Source organism: Microtus pennsylvanicus, chromosome X (assembly GCF_037038515.1).
Source record: "Microtus pennsylvanicus isolate mMicPen1 chromosome X, mMicPen1.hap1, whole genome shotgun sequence".
In the NCBI taxonomy this organism is placed as follows: Eukaryota; Metazoa; Chordata; class Mammalia; order Rodentia; family Cricetidae; genus Microtus; species Microtus pennsylvanicus.
In genome coordinates this window covers 76,269,928-76,292,572 of record NC_134601.1, presented here as the reverse complement: position 1 = coordinate 76,292,572, position 22,645 = coordinate 76,269,928, and the positions used below count along the sequence as shown (strand labels likewise).

The 22,645-nt window shown below is 32.9% G+C and overlaps 1 protein-coding gene across 1 annotated transcript in view; it reads right to left on the bottom strand.

Moving 5' to 3' along the window:
- The window catches only part of Hdx (highly divergent homeobox), a 119,219-nt gene that overhangs the window by 90,865 nt on the left and 5,709 nt on the right, over positions 1–22,645 (bottom strand). The window contains exon 2 of the mRNA XM_075957796.1: positions 8,136–8,282. Within this exon, the coding sequence (XP_075813911.1) occupies positions 8,136–8,282 (147 nt within the window). The remainder of the gene's footprint in view (positions 1–8,135; positions 8,283–22,645) is intronic.

Here is a 22,645-nt window from a genome sequence, read left to right as displayed (position 1 = left end):
ATTATTTATTTATAATATCAAAAAAATGAAAGAACACTAAAGTCAGCTCTTTAACTCATTAGAAAATACTCATTGCATTATTAATCAAATGTGAATTCATAATCTTCAGACTTAATGACATCTATTGGGTGGATATATATATATAATGTGGTTAATATTATACTACTATTTATATTATTTTTAGAAATATTCATTATTATATACTTCATTTTGCATAAATCTTTGTGTTGGTGGTTCCTTGTCATGCAATTCTAGAAAAGAAATAGCAAAAATCTATTATTTTCTAAGTACCCTCCAAAATATAATTTTTTTTTACCTCAAACCTCCAGTTTAAATCTTCTGTAGTTTTTGCTAATCTGATAAAAGGTACATGATTGTTGCTTTGATTGGATTTCAATGGTTATTATATTATTTTGATAGATTTTAACATGCATTACATATACCTATTTTCATATTGGGATATTTGCCCTTTTAACTGATTTGTAAGAGAAGTTTTCTATAAAGGTAGTAACTTGGTTATATTATACCATTCTTTGGTTTATCCTTAATTTATAGTAGTCATTTACTTTTTTGTACTTAAAAAGTTTCATGCAATAAATATATTACTTTTAAAAACAGAAAAAAGTAATGCATAAAGGTAATACAATAGGTTGGCATTTAGAATTTAATTATAAAATACATTCTTCTACATAAGTAATTTATTATAATTATCTTAGTATAATTTCCCTGAATCATAGTTCTTCTTAAAATATGCAATAAATATATTGCATTCCATAATGTGATTATGCAACTTTATATTAAAAAATTCATGCCATATGATAAACTACTAAAACACGATAATCTTTTAGGGATTAAACAAAATAAATGAATAAATGAAAATATTAAATAAACTAATCTCACAATAAATGATGTAAGATTTATTTTTTGCAAGTTTTTAATGATGTGCATCTGAAAACCTCAAAAATTATCCAATTTGCAGTGTTTACACAATGTATAGACAACATTAATTTTGCTATAGTATTGCATGTACTAGATTCTACAATGGCTATTCTTTATATATTTTAGTTATATTAGTAGGTGCTACATTTTAAATTATATAGATGAAAAAACTGAAGTCCAAAAATAATAACTTTGGGGAAGATACCTTGTCAGCAAGTAGCAAAAATCTGCTTGCTCTCGAATGGATTCTTCTTTCATTACCTCATATGAAGTGACTAGAATCTCCTGAACCAGTTACCCATCGACTATCTTACTTTTATGAGTTTATTTTTAATAAAGAAAGTATTCCACAAACTGTGATGTTGCCCTTTGCTTCACATGACATAGTGGGAATTTGAAAGTCACTCTGACTTCCTTGAACAGGAGAAGCAGGATCTACAAGCAAGATCTGAAATATGTGTAAGCACAAATATCACAAGGGAAGAAAACAGAGGAAAAACTCTTTGGAAAAACACCATTTCCCAAAATGTGAATTTCATAAACATTTAAAATGTTTCCAGCTTTTCAATTTAAAAATGCATAAGAAGAATTATGTATACTTACATTATAAACTATATATAACTAAGCTTACAAAATATTGAGGAAAAGCATGATGAATTCGTAAGCTTGATTCTAGGAACTAGTATATCTAGAGGCATCTTTCACAATATGTCATACTTATATAATTTTGTTATTTACAAATATAACTGCATATTATACATAATAGCACATATGGTTTGATATATTATGTACACATCAAAATTAAAATGCAGTAAAATATCATGTACATATGAAATTCAGCTATCTAGTCATCCAGAAACCTCATTTGTCTGAAACACAGTCTACACAGATTAGGTTAGCCCATTAATATAGTGACTACTAAACTTGTAGCCTACTTTCTCTGATTTTACACATACTTTGAACAAATAGAGTATCATACTTTCCTACAAATAAAAAACAAAAACATAGAAATGGAATTGGGAGTAATAGAAGTTCTTATAGGGCTCCCTGATAATACTTAAAATTATTCACTAAACATGGCTCATTAAAAAGGAGGGAGAAAGGATGCAGACTCAGTCTCTGAGCAACTACTAACATTGTATATATGTGCATGGACAAGGAAAGGGAGGTATCCAAGTTAAGATTTCTCACTAGCTGGATTCCATCTTATATTCTTGTTCCTCAAAACCCATTTAGTGGCAGGGGGAGTTTATATTTACAGTTCTTTTTATTCATTTCCAAATCATTAAAATAATTTATGGTTCAGGGTAGTGTGAAATACAGAAAAATGAGTAGAAAAGAAAAAATACTAGCAGACTGGTAGGAGGAGGACATGAAGCTGAAGAATACTGACCTTGCATTAAGGAATAGAGTCTAAGTAGGTATGGTAGTTACTCTTGATAACTGCTTTTATGTCAATGGGTAGACTGAAAGTGTGGATGATACCTTTAAATAACTATAGTTCTGAGTAAGGTTAACATAGAATTAGTGGCCCAGATTCCCCACTTACATATGGAAAATAAGAATTTAGTGTCAGCAAAATTTCTGGAGGTTTGGAAGTCCTGATAGAGAAACGTCCACATCTAATGTTAAGCTAATCTCAGTTTTAATAGTAACAGAATTCAAGACCACAGTATAGTAGCTCTTCCTTGACTTGTAAAACGGGGATATTATAAAACATTTTTGAACTGTTACAGCAAACCATACATTTGGATGGATTTGCTAGTATTCCTACATGTGTAAAACAGTGATCACATCTTGTTTCTTTATGTATGACTTCATGTATCCTTAGGAATGACACTATATAGCTAGCTGTTCATTAGCTCCCATTGTGAAATTCTCACAGTGCTTTAAGAATTTAAATTTTTGGAGGACCATGGACTTCCCACAGGGCAGGGAACCCTGACTGCTCTTTGGACTGGAGAGGGAGGGGGAAAGGAGTGGGGGGAGGGGGAGAGGAGTGGGGGGGGAGGGAAATGGGAGGCAGGGAGAAGGCGGAAATTTTTTTCAACAATAATAATAATAAAAAGAAAAAAAGAATTTAAATTTTCTCATTCATACTATTTTAAGGAAGTTCTGTTTACTAATTGCTTTGTTGGGTAATAATATGTGATTAGTAGGATAAAGAAAGCAGCATCATTAGTCTGTTTCAGAGGCCAAATCATTGACCAATATTAATTCATATGATGTTCAACTCAAAGTTTTCAGTTTGTTTCCCAAATGATTTATTTGTATACCATTCCCATGGAGTGTTATATTTCTGAGTAGAACCTTTAATTATCCTTCTTATAGTTTTAGATCATTAATAAATATAAGATTTAAGTGGCATGTAGTAGGCAGTTTGAAGAATAGTTAAAAGCAAAGCAGTATTGAAGTTTAGATTCAATTTCAATAGATCACTACTAAAATAGAAAACCATCTGGAGTAGTATATGTGCTTGCTTATATGGCTACTAAATAAAATACAAATATCTCACTTGTCATGTTGACTCCATGTACAAAGCAATTGCTTTGTTAATCTTGGACATATGGTTTTTCTCTGTTAGCTTACATAGTTGTAAATTTCCTTTATACAGAGACTCTAGCCCAAACTAGACTATGTAGCAAAGGATAATATTAAAGTTGTATGGATTTGCTACAAATCCCCAGCTGCCCTTACTTCTGTACCACCCAACAAAATTTACACGGTGCTGAGAATAGAACCCAGGGTTTTGTACATGTCAGGCAAGTAGTCTATCAACTGAAATATATCTCCAGCCCAATTTTTAAAAGTACCAATAAATTAATTGTACTTATGCATCCAAGATAATTTAAATTACATATAGAACTACTAAATTTTATTAGTTTGTTTTTAGTTTAGATATATAATTTCTTTTTCTTTTGAGACAGGGTATCATATAGTAAGACTATCCATGAACTTACTAATATAGTTTTTCTTTAGTTTTTTTACTCTATGGGAACCCACCAACCAGCTCCCAAATAAATACACTTGGAGACTTTTTCTTTCTTATGAATACCCAGCCTTAGCATGGCTTGTTTCTAGCCAGTTTTCTTAAATTATCCATCAACCTGTTGCCTCTGGGCTTTTATCTTTCTCTATTCTATATGTCTGTCTTCCCTTCTTACTCAGTAGCTGGAGATGTAGCTGGGTGGCTGGCCCTTGGCGTCCTCCTCTCCTTCTACTTTTCTTGCTTCTCTCTCATCCTTCTTTCTCCTCCTATTTATTCTCTCTGCTTCCCAGCCCTGCCTAGCCTCTCTTCTGCCTAGCTATTGGCTATTCAGCTCTTTATTAAACCAATCAGATGTTTTGGCAGGCAAAGTACAACAGCTTTACAGAGTTAAACAAATACAACATAAAAGAATGCAACACATTTTTGCATCATTAAACAAATGTTCCACAGCATAAACGAAAGGAACACATCTTAAACTACATTCCACTGCATACTATGTACTACAGAGTGAGCACAAATTTCTAAACACCCTGTTTCCACCTCCCTAGCACGATTATCACAGGTGTGCCTAATCAGGCTTTGCTGCTTGAATGGGCGCTTTAAAATAAGACCCATTTTAAATTTAAAATAAGACAGCAAAACTGTTTCACAACTGACTGAAATAAAATATTTGGGATACATTTTGTGGGAGGATTATAAACTCAAAAGAAAAAAATTCCTACCTAATATTAGCAATAAAGTTCCTCTTTAAGTCCTGAAGAATTCTCATTGCACACTAATGCTTGTGTTTCTCTGACAGGGGCTCATGATGGTCAGGATGGCACCAGCATGCTATGAGCCCAAACGTGAACTTGGACTCCTGATTCTCCACAGCCATTTTCTCTCCAGTGCTCTGACTACAGGTGTGCCCCCAGGACATTGGATTTTAGAGTGCTTATTTTAAATTATGAGGCCTTAACCCTATACAAAGAACTATAGGCAGCTGAAGAAATCTGAGAGTAGGAGAAATAGTCTTCCCCTGGGAAGAACACACCAACTGGTGGTCCATTGCCAAAGGGTCAGCCCTGAAAACATACATACAAGTAACATATGGATTGAACAGGTTATTTCTCAGGAATATATGTCTATACATATGCAAGTATGTGTGCAGAAAATGTTAGTAAAAAAAGAGGCTGTGAATTTGAGGTATAATGGGAAGTGATGTATGAGAAGGCTTAGAGGGAGGAAAAAGAAGGAAGACATGTAAATATATTATAACTTCAATAAAAATCTATATCTTGACCTTTTTATCAATTATTTTACTGATATAATCAAATTATTGTCCTTTGGCTTATAAACACTTAAATTATCCACACAACCTTAAAGACTTGTTCATTTTTGTGGATGGTATTTTCCTGCAAAAGTAGATTTTATATTATATAGAACTTTGTGGTTTGTTTTAATGCTTTTTTATGGTAATATCTATTTTCTTAAATCTTTGAAGTTAACACTTTTGTGCAACCTCTTTTTTGAGACAGGGTTTGGCTATGTAGATAGGCTGGCCATGAATTTATAAAGACCCTCCAGGCTCTGCCTCCCCTATGCCGCAATTATGCTCCCCAGCTCAACAGCCCATTGAAGAAGCCAAATAATATTTTCAAAAATTACAACACTCCTGATCCAGGAGAGAGAGAGAGAGAGAGAGAGAGAGAGAGAGAGAGAGAGAGAGAGAGATTGAGAGAGAGAGATCCCCAAAACAATGTAATGAAATGCATTAAGCATAACTGACATATCCTATGGCGCACGCCTTTAATCCCAGCACTCGGGAGGCAGAGGCAGGCGGATCTCTGTGAGTTCGAGACCAGCCTGGTCTACAAGAGCTAGTTCCAGGACAGGTTCTAAAGCTACAGAGAAACCCTGTCTCAACAAATGAAAATAATAATAATAATAAGAAGAAGAAATCATGAAACAGCAATCAAAAACTAAGAGTTCAATTGTTTTCCAAGTTCTCCATTAAAAAAGGAAAAATTATATACTTAAGAAATACTTGTACTTAAAATGCTGAAAATAAAATTCATTATTCATGAATTACAATAATTAAACTTTACCCTAAACTGCTCAGGAGTAGGATCTAAAATTTATGCCTACCAGATATAAGCGCCCACCTCTTGCAAATGCCTAATTCATGAAAAAGAAAACGTATGCCATACAAAACTGGTATAATGAAAATTTAAGGTGATGATCTAGCAAACAGACTATATATGGGGAAAAATAAAATGGATTTGAGTTGCCAACATTTGGAGGTCATAAAATTCTCTTTCAGCTCTATCTTAAAAATAAACTATCTTTAAATTTCTTCTTTACATACAATGTTTATTAAAATGCCATCAGCAGTCTATAATCATTATCATCACTTAATGTCAGAATATTTTTATTATTTTTGTGGGGGAGATTAGCATGCAAAAGAATAGGTTTCTTATATAACTTATAGTGTTTTCATATCTCCGTGTTTTACATTTTATACCTTTTTCTATATCTCACAGTTTGTTTCATTTTGATTGTTTTTGTTGGATGTTTTATTCACTGTTTTAAATTCAATTTACATTTAGAGTAAATATTTAATATAATGGACTTAAGTTCTTCTGAGAAAAAACACAATAACTTTATATTAAAAATGAAGATCTCTTTCAAGTTGGACATATAACAGCAAAAGTTGGGGGAGATCATAGACTTACAAATCTACAAACTACCCTGCTGAGCTTTTGTTTGAATGAAAAAATAATGAAAATTATGTTGGGATTTAGTTTCAAAACAATGCATTTTTGTACCACTGATGCTTTCCTGGAATGAAGAGAACTGACTGCTTTACACAGTGCTAGACTCACAACCTTACATTCTAAAAATTGCAATCTACTACTCTCACTGTTTTATGTTTTCACTCCATACTCAGTATAAATATAAATATCTATATTTCTATAATCTCTATATTTAAAAGCAATAAAATTAGCTTTAAGGGAAAGAGTGCAATGACAATTATGAACTCTGAGGGACGAGCCACATCACTGCTACCTGGGAAGACAATTTAGTTTAAAGTAATGTTAAGACAAAAGGGAAGAAAAGTCGAAAAAAAATTACACTTGGAAAAAAGTCATTGTATAAAGTGCAATCTCAACAACTTGAAATATCTTATTATTTTAATAAAGCTATTAAATACTTTTCTTTGAGATTCAGTGGTTAATTTAAATGTGCATTTAGAGCTATCAATAAAAGATGTTTCTGTTTTTTAGAGAAATGTGAATATTATAGCTGATCTCAAGCAATAAGAATACTTCTCCCTATAATAAATGGCACAACTTTCTATTTGAATGTGAATATAACTTTAGTTCTTAAGAAGAACTTTTGAAACAGTTCCATCCACAGATCTTTTCTCTGGGATCTTTGAAGATATGGCAAAACAAACTGGAAAAAGATATATCATTCCTTCCCCCACCCCAAATTAGCCGAGTGACTGCCATGAATGGGAAAGTTGTGAAATTTTGAATCACTAAGGATCCACACCAAAAGGATTTGTAGAATGTTTAGATAAACATGAAAGGACCAATGCATTCAATAAAATCGGTCCTTGGTTCTGTTAGATTTATCACTTGCTATCACCTCATTGCTGTAGCAGCTCTGATTTTTTTAACAACAGAATAAGAATGGTTTCTTCCCTTGGGATTGCCTGTCTCTCATTCACCAACTACTAAATATTTGCATTTTACTTAGAAAGAAATAGGTATCTGTAAAAAAAAACTATTGTACTTTCCAGAAAAAATGCTCAAATCCTAAATGTCTGAGGAAAAATTCTAAATACAACAACAAAGTGAGGAACATGGAATTGCCTCGAAAAATCTGCTTCACCATCAATACGGAGGCTCTAAGTAGATTAAATGAGCATTTCAAAAAAGCATATAACCAACAACCCAAAATTAATGCTACCAGTATTTATTGGTTTGAAGATTATGTAAGAGGTATGTCCACACTGCAAGGGTTTTAGTGTTCTCAAAGTAGTTATGAAAACAAGTATGATTGTGTGGTATCTCTATTTATCAAAACAGTATTCTTACACCAGGGAAATGAAGCTGTGTATAAAGTTAGGACTTCATACCCTGAATACCTTTTCTTATATTAAGCAGATATCATTTGTAATAAAAAGCTATAAATTAAAGTGCAAGACCTCAATACTTACCCTGACTACACTGAAGTCCAGCTTAGTCTCCTGTGCACACTGTAATATGAGCTGAAAGCAATTTTTACTTTGATTTGTCATTCCATTTTCATAATAACGCTGTAAAATCCTTTGTTGTTCTACAGTAAATACAGAACGTAGATTCATCTAAAAATAAAAGAAGATACTCTGAAAATTGGAATTAAAATTTGGAAGGTGTAGAATTTGAACACTTTTGTTTTCTTGATACAATTTCAGTGCTTCTGAGCTGAACAACTTATTTAAGTAAATTAATCATCGGGAATGGGCAGTAATTTGTATCCTAGAGGGAGACAGCTTCTCCCTAAAAAAATATACAAACATTTAATTTGCTTAGAAAAGCACATACTTCAAAGTCAGAAATATAGAAAATGAAAAAAAGCAAAAAAAAAGAGGCATGCTCTTATCTGGTTAGTGTCAGTTCATAGGGAAAAACGGTTTTCGCTGAAATAAATATTTATGGCTAGTAAAGCCAGAGATGGTGTTAGCCATACACAGTCAATTATCAACAGGGACACTCACTGTTCTCCGTCAAAAAAAGCATCTGGCATATGTCTTAACAGTCAGAAGCCATGCTTGCAAACAAGGGGACTCTACTCTTTTTTTTTTTTTCTGAGATAAAAGGAGTTTCAGTATATATTAAAACAAAACCTCTGTTTAATTTTGTTTGTTTGTTTGTTTGTTTGTTTTTGCTCTTGAGATAGGATTTCATGTAGCTCATTTTGGCCTCCAATTCCTCATCTTCCTGCTTCAACCAAATTCTAGAATTATAAGGGTTCACAAACACCTTCAGCTCAACAAAACATTTCAGTAAAGATTAGAAAAAAAGAGGAGGTTAATAATCATGAATGTTCCTTTGCTGTATGTAATACTAACCAAACTAATTATTTTAATAACTATAGTATCTAAATGAATATTCAAAATCAGTATAACTTACTAAAACAATGTGGAAACTCTGTATTGTTCAATTGAACTGATACCATAGTAATTAGACAAAGTAAGTTTACTTTTGCTGCCAATAAATGAGATGTTTAATATGAAGGACTAAGAACTTTGTGTATTTCACAAATAAATGGCAAGTCAAACTCTATTTTTGAAAGGATGAATTACAGTAGTGTATTTTTATAAGGAACACTTGTAATCTGATTAAGTGAGTTTCAGGTTTTTATTTAAAAATCTGTCACACAGAAAGACTTTCTGAGGAAAAGCTTCTTTAGAATTAGGAAAACTTCCACAACAAAACAACCTCAGTCAAACTAAGCATTCTTCCTAGTATAGAGTGTATTGAATAATCAAGTTCATTAATATGGAAATACAAATTATTTTACTCTACTCAGAGTACATATAATAGTAAATCTATCCAACAAAAATTAATGAATTATAAAGTGTAACCCTATACTACTATGTATGTTATTGCTATTTTGTTTTAACTTTCTTCCTTGCTCACACAAGTCCATCTCTAACTGTTAAGAGATTTGATTAGAGAAAATTAAATGTAAGAGAGGTCACAAGAGAGATGAGAGTAGAGTTTCTTTCAGGAACATTCAGAAATAAAGACCTCCATTAACTTTCTGCAGGAGAGCTCTGAAGGATGTTCAGTAATGTAGATGTCAACTTGATGAAACACTCAAGGATGATTGCGACAGTAGGCAGGGACAGTGTCCATAAAAACAATTTTGACTATTATGGCTTCCAACTCTGAGTTTACCTAAATGGTTCAACCAAAAGCAGAAGAAGATCCAGACAATGGAAGTCAAATACCTGAAATATCTCAACTGATTTAGAAGCCAGGTATCATGGATGGATTCTGAAGTTTGAAAACTGCAAATTATGAATGCATAACTAGGATAATCACTCTTTTTCCTGTGCAGTTGTACCTACAGCAAAAAGCCTATACTGCAGGAATCAGGTGATACCAAGTGTGAGGATACCTCCCTCTAAATATAGGATGGACTATATTCCTATTGGCTAGCTGCAATCATTACACTTACCCAAATACAATAAGACCCTTATAAAGAACAACAAGACTTCTCCACTGATAATCAATATTCAATTGTAAGCAGCTGAGCACCAAACACATCTATAATACTGATAACAGGAAATGCTAAGAAATGTTTTGTCTTTCTCTTAAATTCATCACTAGTAGCAAAAAAGATGCTGCTCAAATGAGCTATTTTTACTGTAACAACTTGACAAGCATTCAGAACAAGATGGCATTAGATCTACCCATTCTAGCTATGTTTGTTTATATTAAATGAACACACAGCCAAATTTGCTAACCATTTACAAAGCAATAATAATTAGAAAGATCTTTTTTTAAAGAATAATCACTTTATGTAAAAAACAAAACAGCATGCTATTGGTTCCATGGAATCATCGACATTGGCTTAGCATGGAAATATGGTGTGAATTGGATGACTAATCATTGAAACCACAAGTTATTTAGCCATATCACAATACTCTATGCATCTCCCATACAACCAGCATTCAGAAGACCATAGAAATAAGACAGCCTTAATGCTACCTAGGCTGAAATGCTTACTATTCAATAAAAAACTTAATTTCTTGAGCATACTGTTCCTGGTGTATAAAATGCTGGATTGCAAAATTTGACTTATCTACTAATTAATCTCAGTTCCTACAAAACAGAAATTTGAGGACACTTTCCCCAAATTCTCAACAATGTAATATTTATACTATTATCATAAATAAGGACTTAAATAATTAATTTCAGGGATTGAATTTCTCATGTCCCTTTTGGGTTTAAGATTCATTGTCTTAATGTGTTAATAAAAAAGATAAATTATGCTCAGTATTTCATACTCAAGTAACCAGAGCAATGGATAAATATTTTAAATTTGTTGCTTTAGAAGTACTTAAAACATACAGTTTCTAGAAATGACTGCTTCTTTAGATGTACCCAATAGCCAAGGCTCTATATTCATGTGGAAATATTTCAGATAAATTCTGATATGACAGTGCACTTATATATCTGATGCCACACTTAAATTTAGACCAGGGTCCTCACTACTTAAGCTATTTGAAAATTCACTCACAGCTACTCATTCTTTGAAACTTATTTTACAAATGGGATCAGGTACATAAATCCATCCCTAATTTACATATGATACTTTCCCAATATTAAAATTTTGAATTTTACGTCAGTCATTGGTGCTTTTCTTTACAAAATGGAGAGTTGAGTCTAGTAAAAAACCACATACATCTTTGACAAGTATGTCTGCATTTACATTGTCCTCTTTATACATCATTATTATCATTCAGTTTTAAATCTCATGCAGTAAAACTAAGTCTTTTGCAAATATGGTATTAGTAAGGCAAATTCATGTAGTCATAAACCTATCATTTCAGTCAAGACATAGAATATTATAAGCTCAAGCAAGCAATTTCTTTATGCTGCCTCTTTGTCATCAATGCTTCCAGTGACCTCAGTTTGTCTCACCCACTAATCTATCTGTTCAGATAATTTTGACATGTAAACAATCCCACATATATTGTATCATACAGTATGCTCTCCTGAGCTTTGCTCTTTTCATTCAGCATGTTTTATTTCATATTAATTAGGGTGTTCAATACTTTGCTTTCTTTTCTTTCAGAGTTTATGTGTACAGATAAGTGTTTTTGCATAGATATCTAGGAGTGGGATTGCTGGGTCATATGCTTAAGTGTGTGTTAAACTCTAAGTCATATGCTTTCAAACACAATATTCGATGAAAGGTAACATTACTTCATGTCTCCATCTGTACTTGTTACTGTCAAGACCACTGAAAATGTGGTCAATGGGTGTGTCATTTGTACATTTTTATAGTTACATTACTTTTCATTTTTCCCGTGGCTAATAATGCTGAACATTACTCATATACTCATTTGCCATCTGTGTATTTTATGTGTGTATCTTGTTCAAATATTTTAGCTATTTTTTAAGCCATCATTGAATTTTCAGTGCTCATTACATATACCGAATTTTGTATGCTTTATTGTCTTAAAGGCTGCCTTTCTATCTGATAATGTTTTTTAAATTAGTGTTTTAATATTATTTTATTTTACTGTTACTTTTAGATTATTGTTTTTTTCATGAATGAGCGAAAGAAAGGAAGTGGATTTGGATAGGAGGGGAAGTAGGAAAGATCTTGGAGGAGTTAGAGCATAGAAAATAATAATCAAAATATGTTGTATGAAAAAAATCTTTCGATTTAAAATTTAAAAAAACAAATAAAAGAACTTGAGAGGGAATAAGGTGCTGGGCTTGCAGAGGGGAGGGCCTTGGTTGCTGGGAAGAAATGTGGAACAGGTTGGTGGGAGAAAAGAGAAGGGGGGATAATTTAGTTATAATTTTATATTTTAATTGACATTTGAATATATATTTCACAGAGCAGGAGTTTTAATTTTGTTAAAGCCTATTTATATTTTTCCTTTTATTAATTGTGCTTGTTTATATTAATTACGCCTAAAATGGACTATTCTATATCCTATACCTTTCCACATGGATTTTGCAATTAGTTTGGAATCCTGCTATGATGTATTTGTGATTATACTGAACCAATAGATCAGTTTAATGGAATTCATATGTTAGCACTATTATGCCTCTTAATTCATTAATATATTTAGTTACAATTTGATTTCTTGTTTGTCAGTACACGTTTCAAACACATGTAATATTAAATTTATACTAATGTGTTTCTTATTTGCTAGTAGGGTATTACAATAAATGTTATTAATTTTTGTATATCTAGTTATTTATTGTTATTTTATTGACACATAGTAATTTTAGTACTTTGCACAGTTCACATATCACTTCTAGAAGCTTTTTTTCTGCCATTTACACAGATAGGATTACTTCTTCTTTTTCAATATTTATGGCTCTTATTTTTCTATGTTGCCTTACTACACTGGGTAGGAGCTGCAGCATGATTTTTTTTTTTTACTAAATAACAGTAACATTTCCTCCTTGTGTTTTATTTTACAGGGAAGAAGTAAAACTTTCACCATTCAGTTCAATGTTATTTGCAGATTTATCAACACTACCCTTATTAGGTTAATAAAAATATCCTGTATTTTTATCAAATGGAACATCATAATCAATGGGTACCTAATTTTTTCATGTCTTTTGCATATCTATTGAGATAACAATATTTTTGTCCTATAATATTTTGACATGGTAAATTATGCTATTTGATTTTGAAATGGTAAACCTGACCTCCATTCCTAGCATAAACCCCAGTTGTGACTCATGCATTTGTTTTTTATATATCACTTGAAGTACTTTTTAAGTATTATCACAACTTTAGATTCTATATGTTCAGGGATATTTGTGGTTCCCTTGTACTCTATTTAGTGTGGGTTTTAAGCTAATGAGTGATAAAACAGATTTTTTATATATATTCAAAAAAGATAGTATATAGATGATGGAGGAGGTTCATCTGTCTATCTGTAGTTTCATTGGTTAATTAATAAAGAAAACTGCTTGGCCTGATAGGACAGAAAATTAGGTGGTGGAGTAGACAGAAGAGAATGCTGGGAAGAAGGGAAGTGAGACAGATACTATAGCTCTCCTCTCCAAGATGGACGCAGGTTAAGATCCTTTCTGGTAAGCCACCACCTTGTGGTGCTACACAGATTATTCGAAATGGGTTAATCAAGATGTGAGAATTAGCCAGTAAGAGGCTAGAGCTAATGGGCCAAGCAGTGTTTAAAAGAATACTGTTTCCATTTGTAATTATTTCGGGTAAAGCTAGCTGGGTGGCGGGAAGTGGCGGCCGCCACTCCTATTTCTACATATAGAACTGCCATATTTTATCTTAAATAAAATGTTTAAAAATTACCAAGTTTAATTATACAGGTTCAAAAGATAACTCAGAGGATAAAGGTGTTTGCCAACCAGCCGAAAGATCTGAGTTAGAGACCCAGGACCCACACTGTGCAAGCAGAGAACTGACTCCTGAAAACGGTCCTTTAACTTCCACATATGTACATACACTCACTCACACACACACACACACACACATACACACACACACATATACACACACTCACACACACACAAATGTGAAAAATAATGCCATGGTTGTCATATTGTGAAGTGGTAAACTACAAATTACATTTCTATATTACCTAAATTATCTACGTTTGCATGAGTTTTGGTACTCTATCTTTCAGGCATTTGGTTCATTTAATATAAATTGCTGAATTCAAAAGTGTGAATTTATTTATTCCATTTCCTTTATACTTGTCTAATGACTATAGAATCTGCAGTGATTTACCTTTTCCCTTCTTAGTATTGGTAATGTGCTTCTTTCCTCTTACTTGTGAGCATGGCAAGAAGTTTATCACTTACATCGATCTGAAAGAACTAGTTTTTCATTTCACTGATTTTTCTCAACATTTTTATCTTAATTTACATTTATGCTTAATTTCTGCTCTGTCTCTTTCCTGTTTACCCTTCCCTTTATTCTGGTTTGTTTGGACTCAATACCACTTTACACAGATTCTTAAGAAAGCTCTTATACCATTGCTTTGAGATTTACTTTTCACAAATATATGCAATTATTGTCATACACTTTTATTTCTAAGTAGCATTTCACTCATGTCCTGCAAATTGTGGGAACAATTTAAAGTTGCCATTCAGTTCAAGGTACTTTCAAAGTTCCTTTGTTTACAGTTTAGTATTATATTTTTCTGGTTTTGATTTTTCCTTTGTAAGCAGAGAAAGTACTTAAGAATTACATTGAAAGGAGGAGACTTGCCCATGTATGATCATTTTTTAAAATTCTGCTTCCCTTACTAATCTTCTTGCTTTTGTTTATTTCTGAAATTACTTAGGAAATTAATTTTTATGTGTTCTCTCTTGCTAAATGTTCCATGTACACTTAAATGACTATGTATTGTATTGCTGCACGAATGTTATCTAGAAATGTCAATTAAGTTACATTGGCTCATAGTATTGTTTGAACCTTTTATATATTTACTGATTTTTCTGACTATCCTTTTAAACAGTTACTGAATTAATCAAGTCACCAATTATAATTATGGAATTATTCTGTTTTTATTTATATCAGGTTTGGCCATATATATTTTAGAAACCTGTTTTTCAGCACATGGACCTTTTAGCATTGTCATATATTTTGGTATAGTGAACTTTCATTTAATAGTCATTTTCTAAAAGTCATCTTACTTCCTTGTGTTATGCCTTGACCTGCATTCAACTGTGCTTGATATTAATCCGTACAGCTCAGTTTTCTTTATATAACTGTGTCACAATATGATATTTTCTGCCCTTTTACTTCTAATCTGTGACTATAATGTAAAGTGGATCCTTTGTATTTTATTTTTTATTTACTTTACATAACAACCACAGTTCCCTCCTCCACCCCTCCTTTCACTTCCTCCCCCCATTCACTTCTCAGATAGAGGAAGGTTTCCCATGGATTTCAACAAAACCAGGCACATTAAGTTGAGGAAGTACCAAGGCCCTCCCTTCTGCATCAAGACTGATCAAGGCATCCCACCATAGAGAATGTGCTTCAAAAATCCAGCTCATGCATCAAGGATAAATCCTGGTCCCACTGCCAGAAGCCCCTCAAACAGTGGATCCCTTTTTATAAAGCAGATAGTTGAGATTTTTTTTTCTTTTTTCTTTCTTTATTTATTAAGGATTTCTGTCTCCTCCCCGCAACCGCTTCCCATTTCCCTCCCCCTCCCCCGATCAAGTCCCCCTCCCTCATCTGCTCGAAGAGCAATCAGGGTTCCCTGACCTGTGGGAAGCCCAAGGACTGTCCACCTCTATCCAGGTCTAGTAAGGTGAGCATCCAAACTGCCTAGGCTCCCACAAAGCCAGTACGTGCAGTAGGATCAAAAAACCCACTGCGATTGTTCTTGAGATCTCAGTATTCCTCATTGTCCGCTATGTTCAGCTAGTCCGGGTTTATCCCATGCTTTTTCAAAGACAAACACATAGGCATCCTCATGAATATTAACCTTCATCAGGCGATGAAAGGAGACAGAGACAGAGACCCACATGGGAGCACCGGACAGAAATCTCAAAGTCCAAATCAGGAGCAGAATGAGACGGAGCACGAGCAAGGAACTCAGGACCACGAGGGGTGCACCCACACACTGAGACAATGGGGATGTTCTATCGGGAACTCACCAAGGCCAGCTGGCCTAGGGTTGAGATTTTTTTTAAAAAGAGCAATCAATGCCTTTAGAGTGATTAGTATACTGATATTCAATATATTGAGATAATTAAACATATATACTACTTAATTAACTACTGTTTGACACTGATATTTTGTTTTTTGATACCTCCTTTCCAACTTGTTGACTTAATTATGTAGAAACATGGTATTGTAACATTTGATAAATTTATGTACGTTTTTCCCTCAGGCTGGCTTCAAAATCACATGTATCCGAGAGTGACTTTGAACTCCAGATCTTCCTACATCTACCTCTTTGTGTTCAGACTATTATAGGTCTGGGAAAACAAGCCGGAGTATTTCCCAACTTACTTTGGATTATTTTAATAGTTATGTTTAATTCATTGAATTTCTGCCTAAAAGTCCTATATACATTTACATATAATACAGTCTTTTCTAAAAGATAGCAATTTGTCTTCTTAAATTCTTACTTTTCTCTTCTAAGTTTAATACATTTCTGCCTTTAAATATTAATTCCTTCTTTTTTCTTTGTAGTGAGTGCAATGTTTTTTTTTCAAAATTTTAGAGCTCTCTCACATATTTCAATTATTGATTTTATGACCAGAGAACATCCTTTGTATGAGTTCATTTTTCTCTTCGTGACAGTTTTATATCCCCAAATATGGTCCACTTTGATCAAATTTCTGTGTGCATCTTAGAATAGTATGTATTTTGCTATTGTTTCGTGGACTGTATTAGTCAACTAAGTAGTCAATTTTTGACTCAAGTTGTAGCAAATACTAAGAAAACGTGTTAAGCTCAGAATACAATTGTGTTATTGTCTATTTCTTTTTTATGTTTTTGTTTCAAATTTTAGAGTACTATTAGTTGATAAAAAGCATTTAAGATTTTTATGTTCTTTTAATCAACTGATCCCTTTATGAGACTGGCCATCTTTATTCCTAATAATATATTTTCTTTTTTGATTCTCTTTACCTAATATATTGATATAAATATGCCTTCCTTTTCATGGTACATTTTTCATTCATTTATATTCAATTGTCTGTGTCTTGTTATTTTAAGTGAGTTACTTGTAGGCAGTTTATGTCTTTTAGATGGCATATTTTGACAGTTTTCAACTGACAAAATATCAATATGGTTGAACTTAAGTGTATAATATTTCTAATTATTTCCTATTTCTCTCCTATTTGTCCTACCTATTCTTTGTTTTTTATGTTTTTTAATCATTAAATGTTTTTTGTGATTCTAACTTATTGGCTCATCACTTTGTTTCCTTATTTTAGTTAATTACTTGGAGACAATGGTATATCTTTTTAACTTATTTCCATGTTAAGTTATATGATACAACTTCATACATAACAATCTTCCATTGATATACTTCAATTTCTTCCCTCACTAGCATTTATTCTATTCTCAAAACAATTTCTTCTTATATATCTTTTAAAGCTTCCAATAAATCTTCATTAAAAACATAGAGTGCTCTTTTACTATGATTTTGAAAAGTATGTTCATTTTTACCCACAGATGTATTTCCAGCATTATTTTTACTATTACGAACTCCATATTACAATTCGCTATCATGTTCTTCTTCTTGGAAAAGGACTTTCTTTAATATTCTTGTTAGTATACATCTGCTGCTGCAACATTTCTGAAATATTTTTCTTTTGCATAAGGAGAACTGTATTTTGCTTTGATTTTTTTCTTTTTTAAAAAATTTATTTATTTATTAAGGATTTCTGCCTCCTCCCCGCCACCGCCTCCCATTTCCCTCCCCCTCCCCAAATCGAGTCCCTCTTCCTCATCAGCTTGAAGAGCAATCAGGGTTCCCTGACCTGTGGGAAGTCAAAGGGCCGCCCACCTCCATCCAGGTCTAGTAAGGTGAGCATCCAAACTGCCTAGGCTCCCACAAAGCCAGTACGTGCAGTAGGATCATATTTTTGATAAGGAATTTTTCGAAACAGATTCTCATGTATCCCAGGCTAACCTTGTACACACTCTGTAACTAAAGACTCACTTTGTAGCCAAGGACTACATTGCATTACACTTGTATGTATTTATTTACTCATCTTAATAAACGTTTGGTTTTAATTTATTTATTTATTTTACATCCCTACCGAAGTTACCCCTCATTATTCTCCTCCCATTCTCTCTCCCCACCTCCCCTCCACCCCGTCAATCCACCCCACTGTTTTTTTGTAATTCTTTCTCTAGCCCTTTCTCCCTCCTTCCTCCCCTCCCCACCCTACCCCTATGTGCCTGGAGATTAGAGGACAGTTCTCTGGAGTTGGTTCTCTCCTGCCACCTTGTGGGATCCAGAAAGAGATGGTCAGGTCTGTGAACAAAGCCAGCAAGCTAAGTCATCTTGTAGGCCACCATTTCTGGGTTTTGAGACAGTTTCCAACTTGCTACATATTGGAGGCTGACCTTGAACTTATATCCTCCTGCCTTGACCTCCTGAGTGTTGGGATATCGAATACAGAGCCTCATGCATGCTGGACAAGTGCTCTGTCAACATCCCCAGTACAGAGATTGTATTTTCTCTTTAAGTGCATAAAAGGTGTGGCTTCACTGATTTGTATCTTGTTTTCAATGAAGTCCCTCATTCTTGCTGAATCCCCTGTATATAAAATGTATCCCCCAACCCTATTTCTGTTTTTTATACATTCTATTTCTCTGGATTTTGGCAATTGGATAATCCCCAATGCTGAGATTACAGGTAGATGACACCACATTCAACCTTCATTCATATACTCTTACATTTCTAGAATTTCAATATGAATCATTAAAAATAGCTTCTATTTATAGTATCATCCTGTTGCTTTCTTATCTTCATGGATATATATATATAGAGAGAGATAGATAGATAGATATAGATTAGTAACAGCAGTGGTTTAAATAGTCTTTTTAAACTATCCTGCATTCTGGCACCTTAATTATATCCTCCTTGAAATGTGAGGAATGGTATTTATTGAATTATTCACAATCTGGATGACTAGATGGTGACATAAACATTAACAGAAGACTATTAACACCATTTCACTGGGCGTGGTGGTACACACCTTTAACTCCATCACTTAGGAGGTAAAGACAAATGGATCTCTGTGAGTTCAAGGACAGCCGTTTCTGCAGAGCTACTTCCAGGACAAAAATCCTGCCTTGAAAAATTAAAATAAATATATATTTTTTTAAGTTTAGAAAACAGCCTTTACATACCACATTATAGGTTAGCAAGTATTTTTGTGAAGAAAACTCATTAGGAGACATGTCTTATATCCCCACTATCCAGTTGAGGATGTTCATGTCTAAGAGTTTGGTTATCTGTTTTAAGATTGTGGAACTAGCAAGTAGTTCTAAAACCCAATGAATACAAAGATGTCCTGACTTAAATTCTGTATAATTATTCATATTTACCAGCTTCATAAAGCTATATTTACATTCATCATGGCACAGGAACAAATTGTAAGACAATTTTATGTAATGATCTACAAAATATATAAGAAAATACAAATAACTACAGAGATACATTTATATTTTAATTTCCAATATTTGAGTCTTTTTGTTTTTAGAAGATAGAGTCTCACTTTGTAACACAGACTAACCTAGAACTCATTATATATCCCAACCTAGCTTAAAATTCATGACATTACTCATGCCTTAACCTCCTGAGTGCTGAGATTACCAAAATAAGCCACTATGTCCAGTTCTAATGTTTAAATTCTGAAGAATTTAGGAACTGTTTATTCCAAAGGGGAAAAATGTATCAGCAAGTAAATGCCCTTGATCTCAGAATGATCTGTAAATAATAATAAATCAGCCTTAAAGACATTTGCCTTTATCATGTGTTAATGATAAAATTAAACTGCCTATAAACTATAAAGATATTTCATATATTTGGGTAAGAATATTCAACTTATCATAAAAAAGAAGAAAGATTATTTCAAACAGACACTCCAGCACAAGGCAGAAACATAAATAAGATATAGGGAAATATGATTATTTAGCTCTGATTTCACACAATAAATATATAGCCCACCCCCATTTGGAATATAGGAAACTAATCTCTTGTGGTTCATAGTACAGCCTGATAAACTAATCAAGCCCCTTAATTTATACATTTTTCACGACTAAGTTATACTTCTTTTTATATCGTTGTGCCTAAACAAACACTGCAAGTAAAGCCTTTCTACCTTCTATTATACTGAGACTATGTTCTTAATAATCCCCTCTCAAACTGATTTATCATATAACTCCATCCAATTTCTCTTCTTACTCTAGTCTGAGAAAAAAAAATGTTATTGGTGGATAAAATTTGTTCTAAAAAGTTCATGTCATATTTCTTTCCTTAAACACTCTTTTAATGTTTACTAAATCCTGTTTTCACAGCTTATATTAAGAGTTAAGGGTAATTCTGTCTTGATAGGAAGAACTGGACTATCCAAATCTTTACTCCAGATTTCTTATATCTCCTGTTCCTGATTTTATGTAATCCTACAAAATCCTAGAGGGAAAAACTTTTCAGTACATAAGCTGTTCTTTAGGATTTAGGAAGAATACCTCAAAGCACACCATCTAGTGGTTAGTAAGTAACATTGTATAAGCAAACAAATTATAGTGAATGAACAATATACAAATAGACACTTTTTTTTTCTTACCTAAATACTGGAAACAGATTTATTTCCCTCAAAGAAAAAAAGAACTCAAGCAAACTGTTGGTAAAGAGCTAGAATTGTATGGCCATTATAAAATACAGTATGGAGGTCCCTCAAAAAATAAAAAATAAAAATAGAACTCTTATATCATTCAGCAATGCCATTACTAAGCATATATACAAGGAAATGAAATTAATATATGCACTTCCTTGTCATTATACACCTATTCACCGTAGCCAAGATATGGTGGACTCAATCTAAGTGTCTGTAAATGAATATCTAAATAAAGGAAGTGTGTCATAGCTATGCAATGACATACTATTCAAATTTAACAAAGAAGGAAATCTCGCCATTTGCAACAACATAGCACTGGGGGACATTATGCTAAGTGAAATAAACCAAGAAGAGGAAAACCAATACTTCATGATTTTGCTTATACATGCTTATTTTTGAGGTTGTAGATGGAATTGATATTAGTTGTCAGTAACCATAAAAATTATTCTACATTATCTGAATGGGATAAATGTAATAATCACAAAAGTCTAAAATGTGAAGATGGAGTCATATAATGATGACAAAAAATGATGAACTGTCAAAGAACTAATCAAACATTGCCACCTCTGAAGATAGAAAGCTGTAAGACAAGAAATGTGGATAACTTCCAACAGTTGAGAGAAACAAGGAAATGAGTTCTTCTCTAGAGATGTCAAAAATAGAAATTATATGGACAAAATTATTTTAATCCAGTGAGAATCATTTGAAAATTATTTATTTCGTAACATAATGCATTTATGTTATTTTTTTCCAGTCAAGATCTTGCTAAGAAGCCAGTACTGGCCTCAAACTTGTGATTCTTCAGCCTCTCCTTCTGCCTTACAAGTGCTAGGGTTATACTATTCTCCACAGTTTCAAATTTATATTATCTTAAACCACAAAATTTATGGCACTACACCTAAGCAACAAGAGGAACTCTGTTTAGTTTCTCCACTGAATAAATCTGGGAAAACCCCAATACATCTATCTACATGCTTTTTGTGACACTCTTTTGATTCTGTTTGTAAGTCAAGTAATAAGTATCATTTAAACAGTGAGGCCATTACTATCATCAAAGTAAGTGGATTCATCTAGACTCAACAATTTAATTTACTATATAATTATAGCTATCCTTCTAATGAAATAATATCAACTTTGTGATAGAAGGAAGCTGACATACATTAGCCAGGCAATACACAATTGAAAATATTTTATTACATATTTCTTTGAATTTCTGAAAGTGGACAAAAAGAAATGGTTGTCTATGATAACCAGTTCTCATAAGTCTAGGTAATGAAGGAAATCTGATTTTGATTTCCAGGTGTTAACTTGAATATAGACCACCTGGGGGATATAGCTAAACTACAGAGGTTGAGCCAGTTGTCTGCAGTTGGGTGAAAGATTTGCAGTTTCTAAGACTTTTCCATGTAATTCCCATATTTTCATTCCATGGAACATACTTTGACTATCACATAGTTAGTAGACACAAATACACTAAACACAACTAGAAAAGTAAATTTAAGAATAAATGACTTAATGATGTTGGAGGTAAGTGTGAAGCATTTTATTCCCTAGCTAGAAATAATGTAAACACAGACTTTTTCAATACATTCATGATTGTGATACCATATGTCAGTAA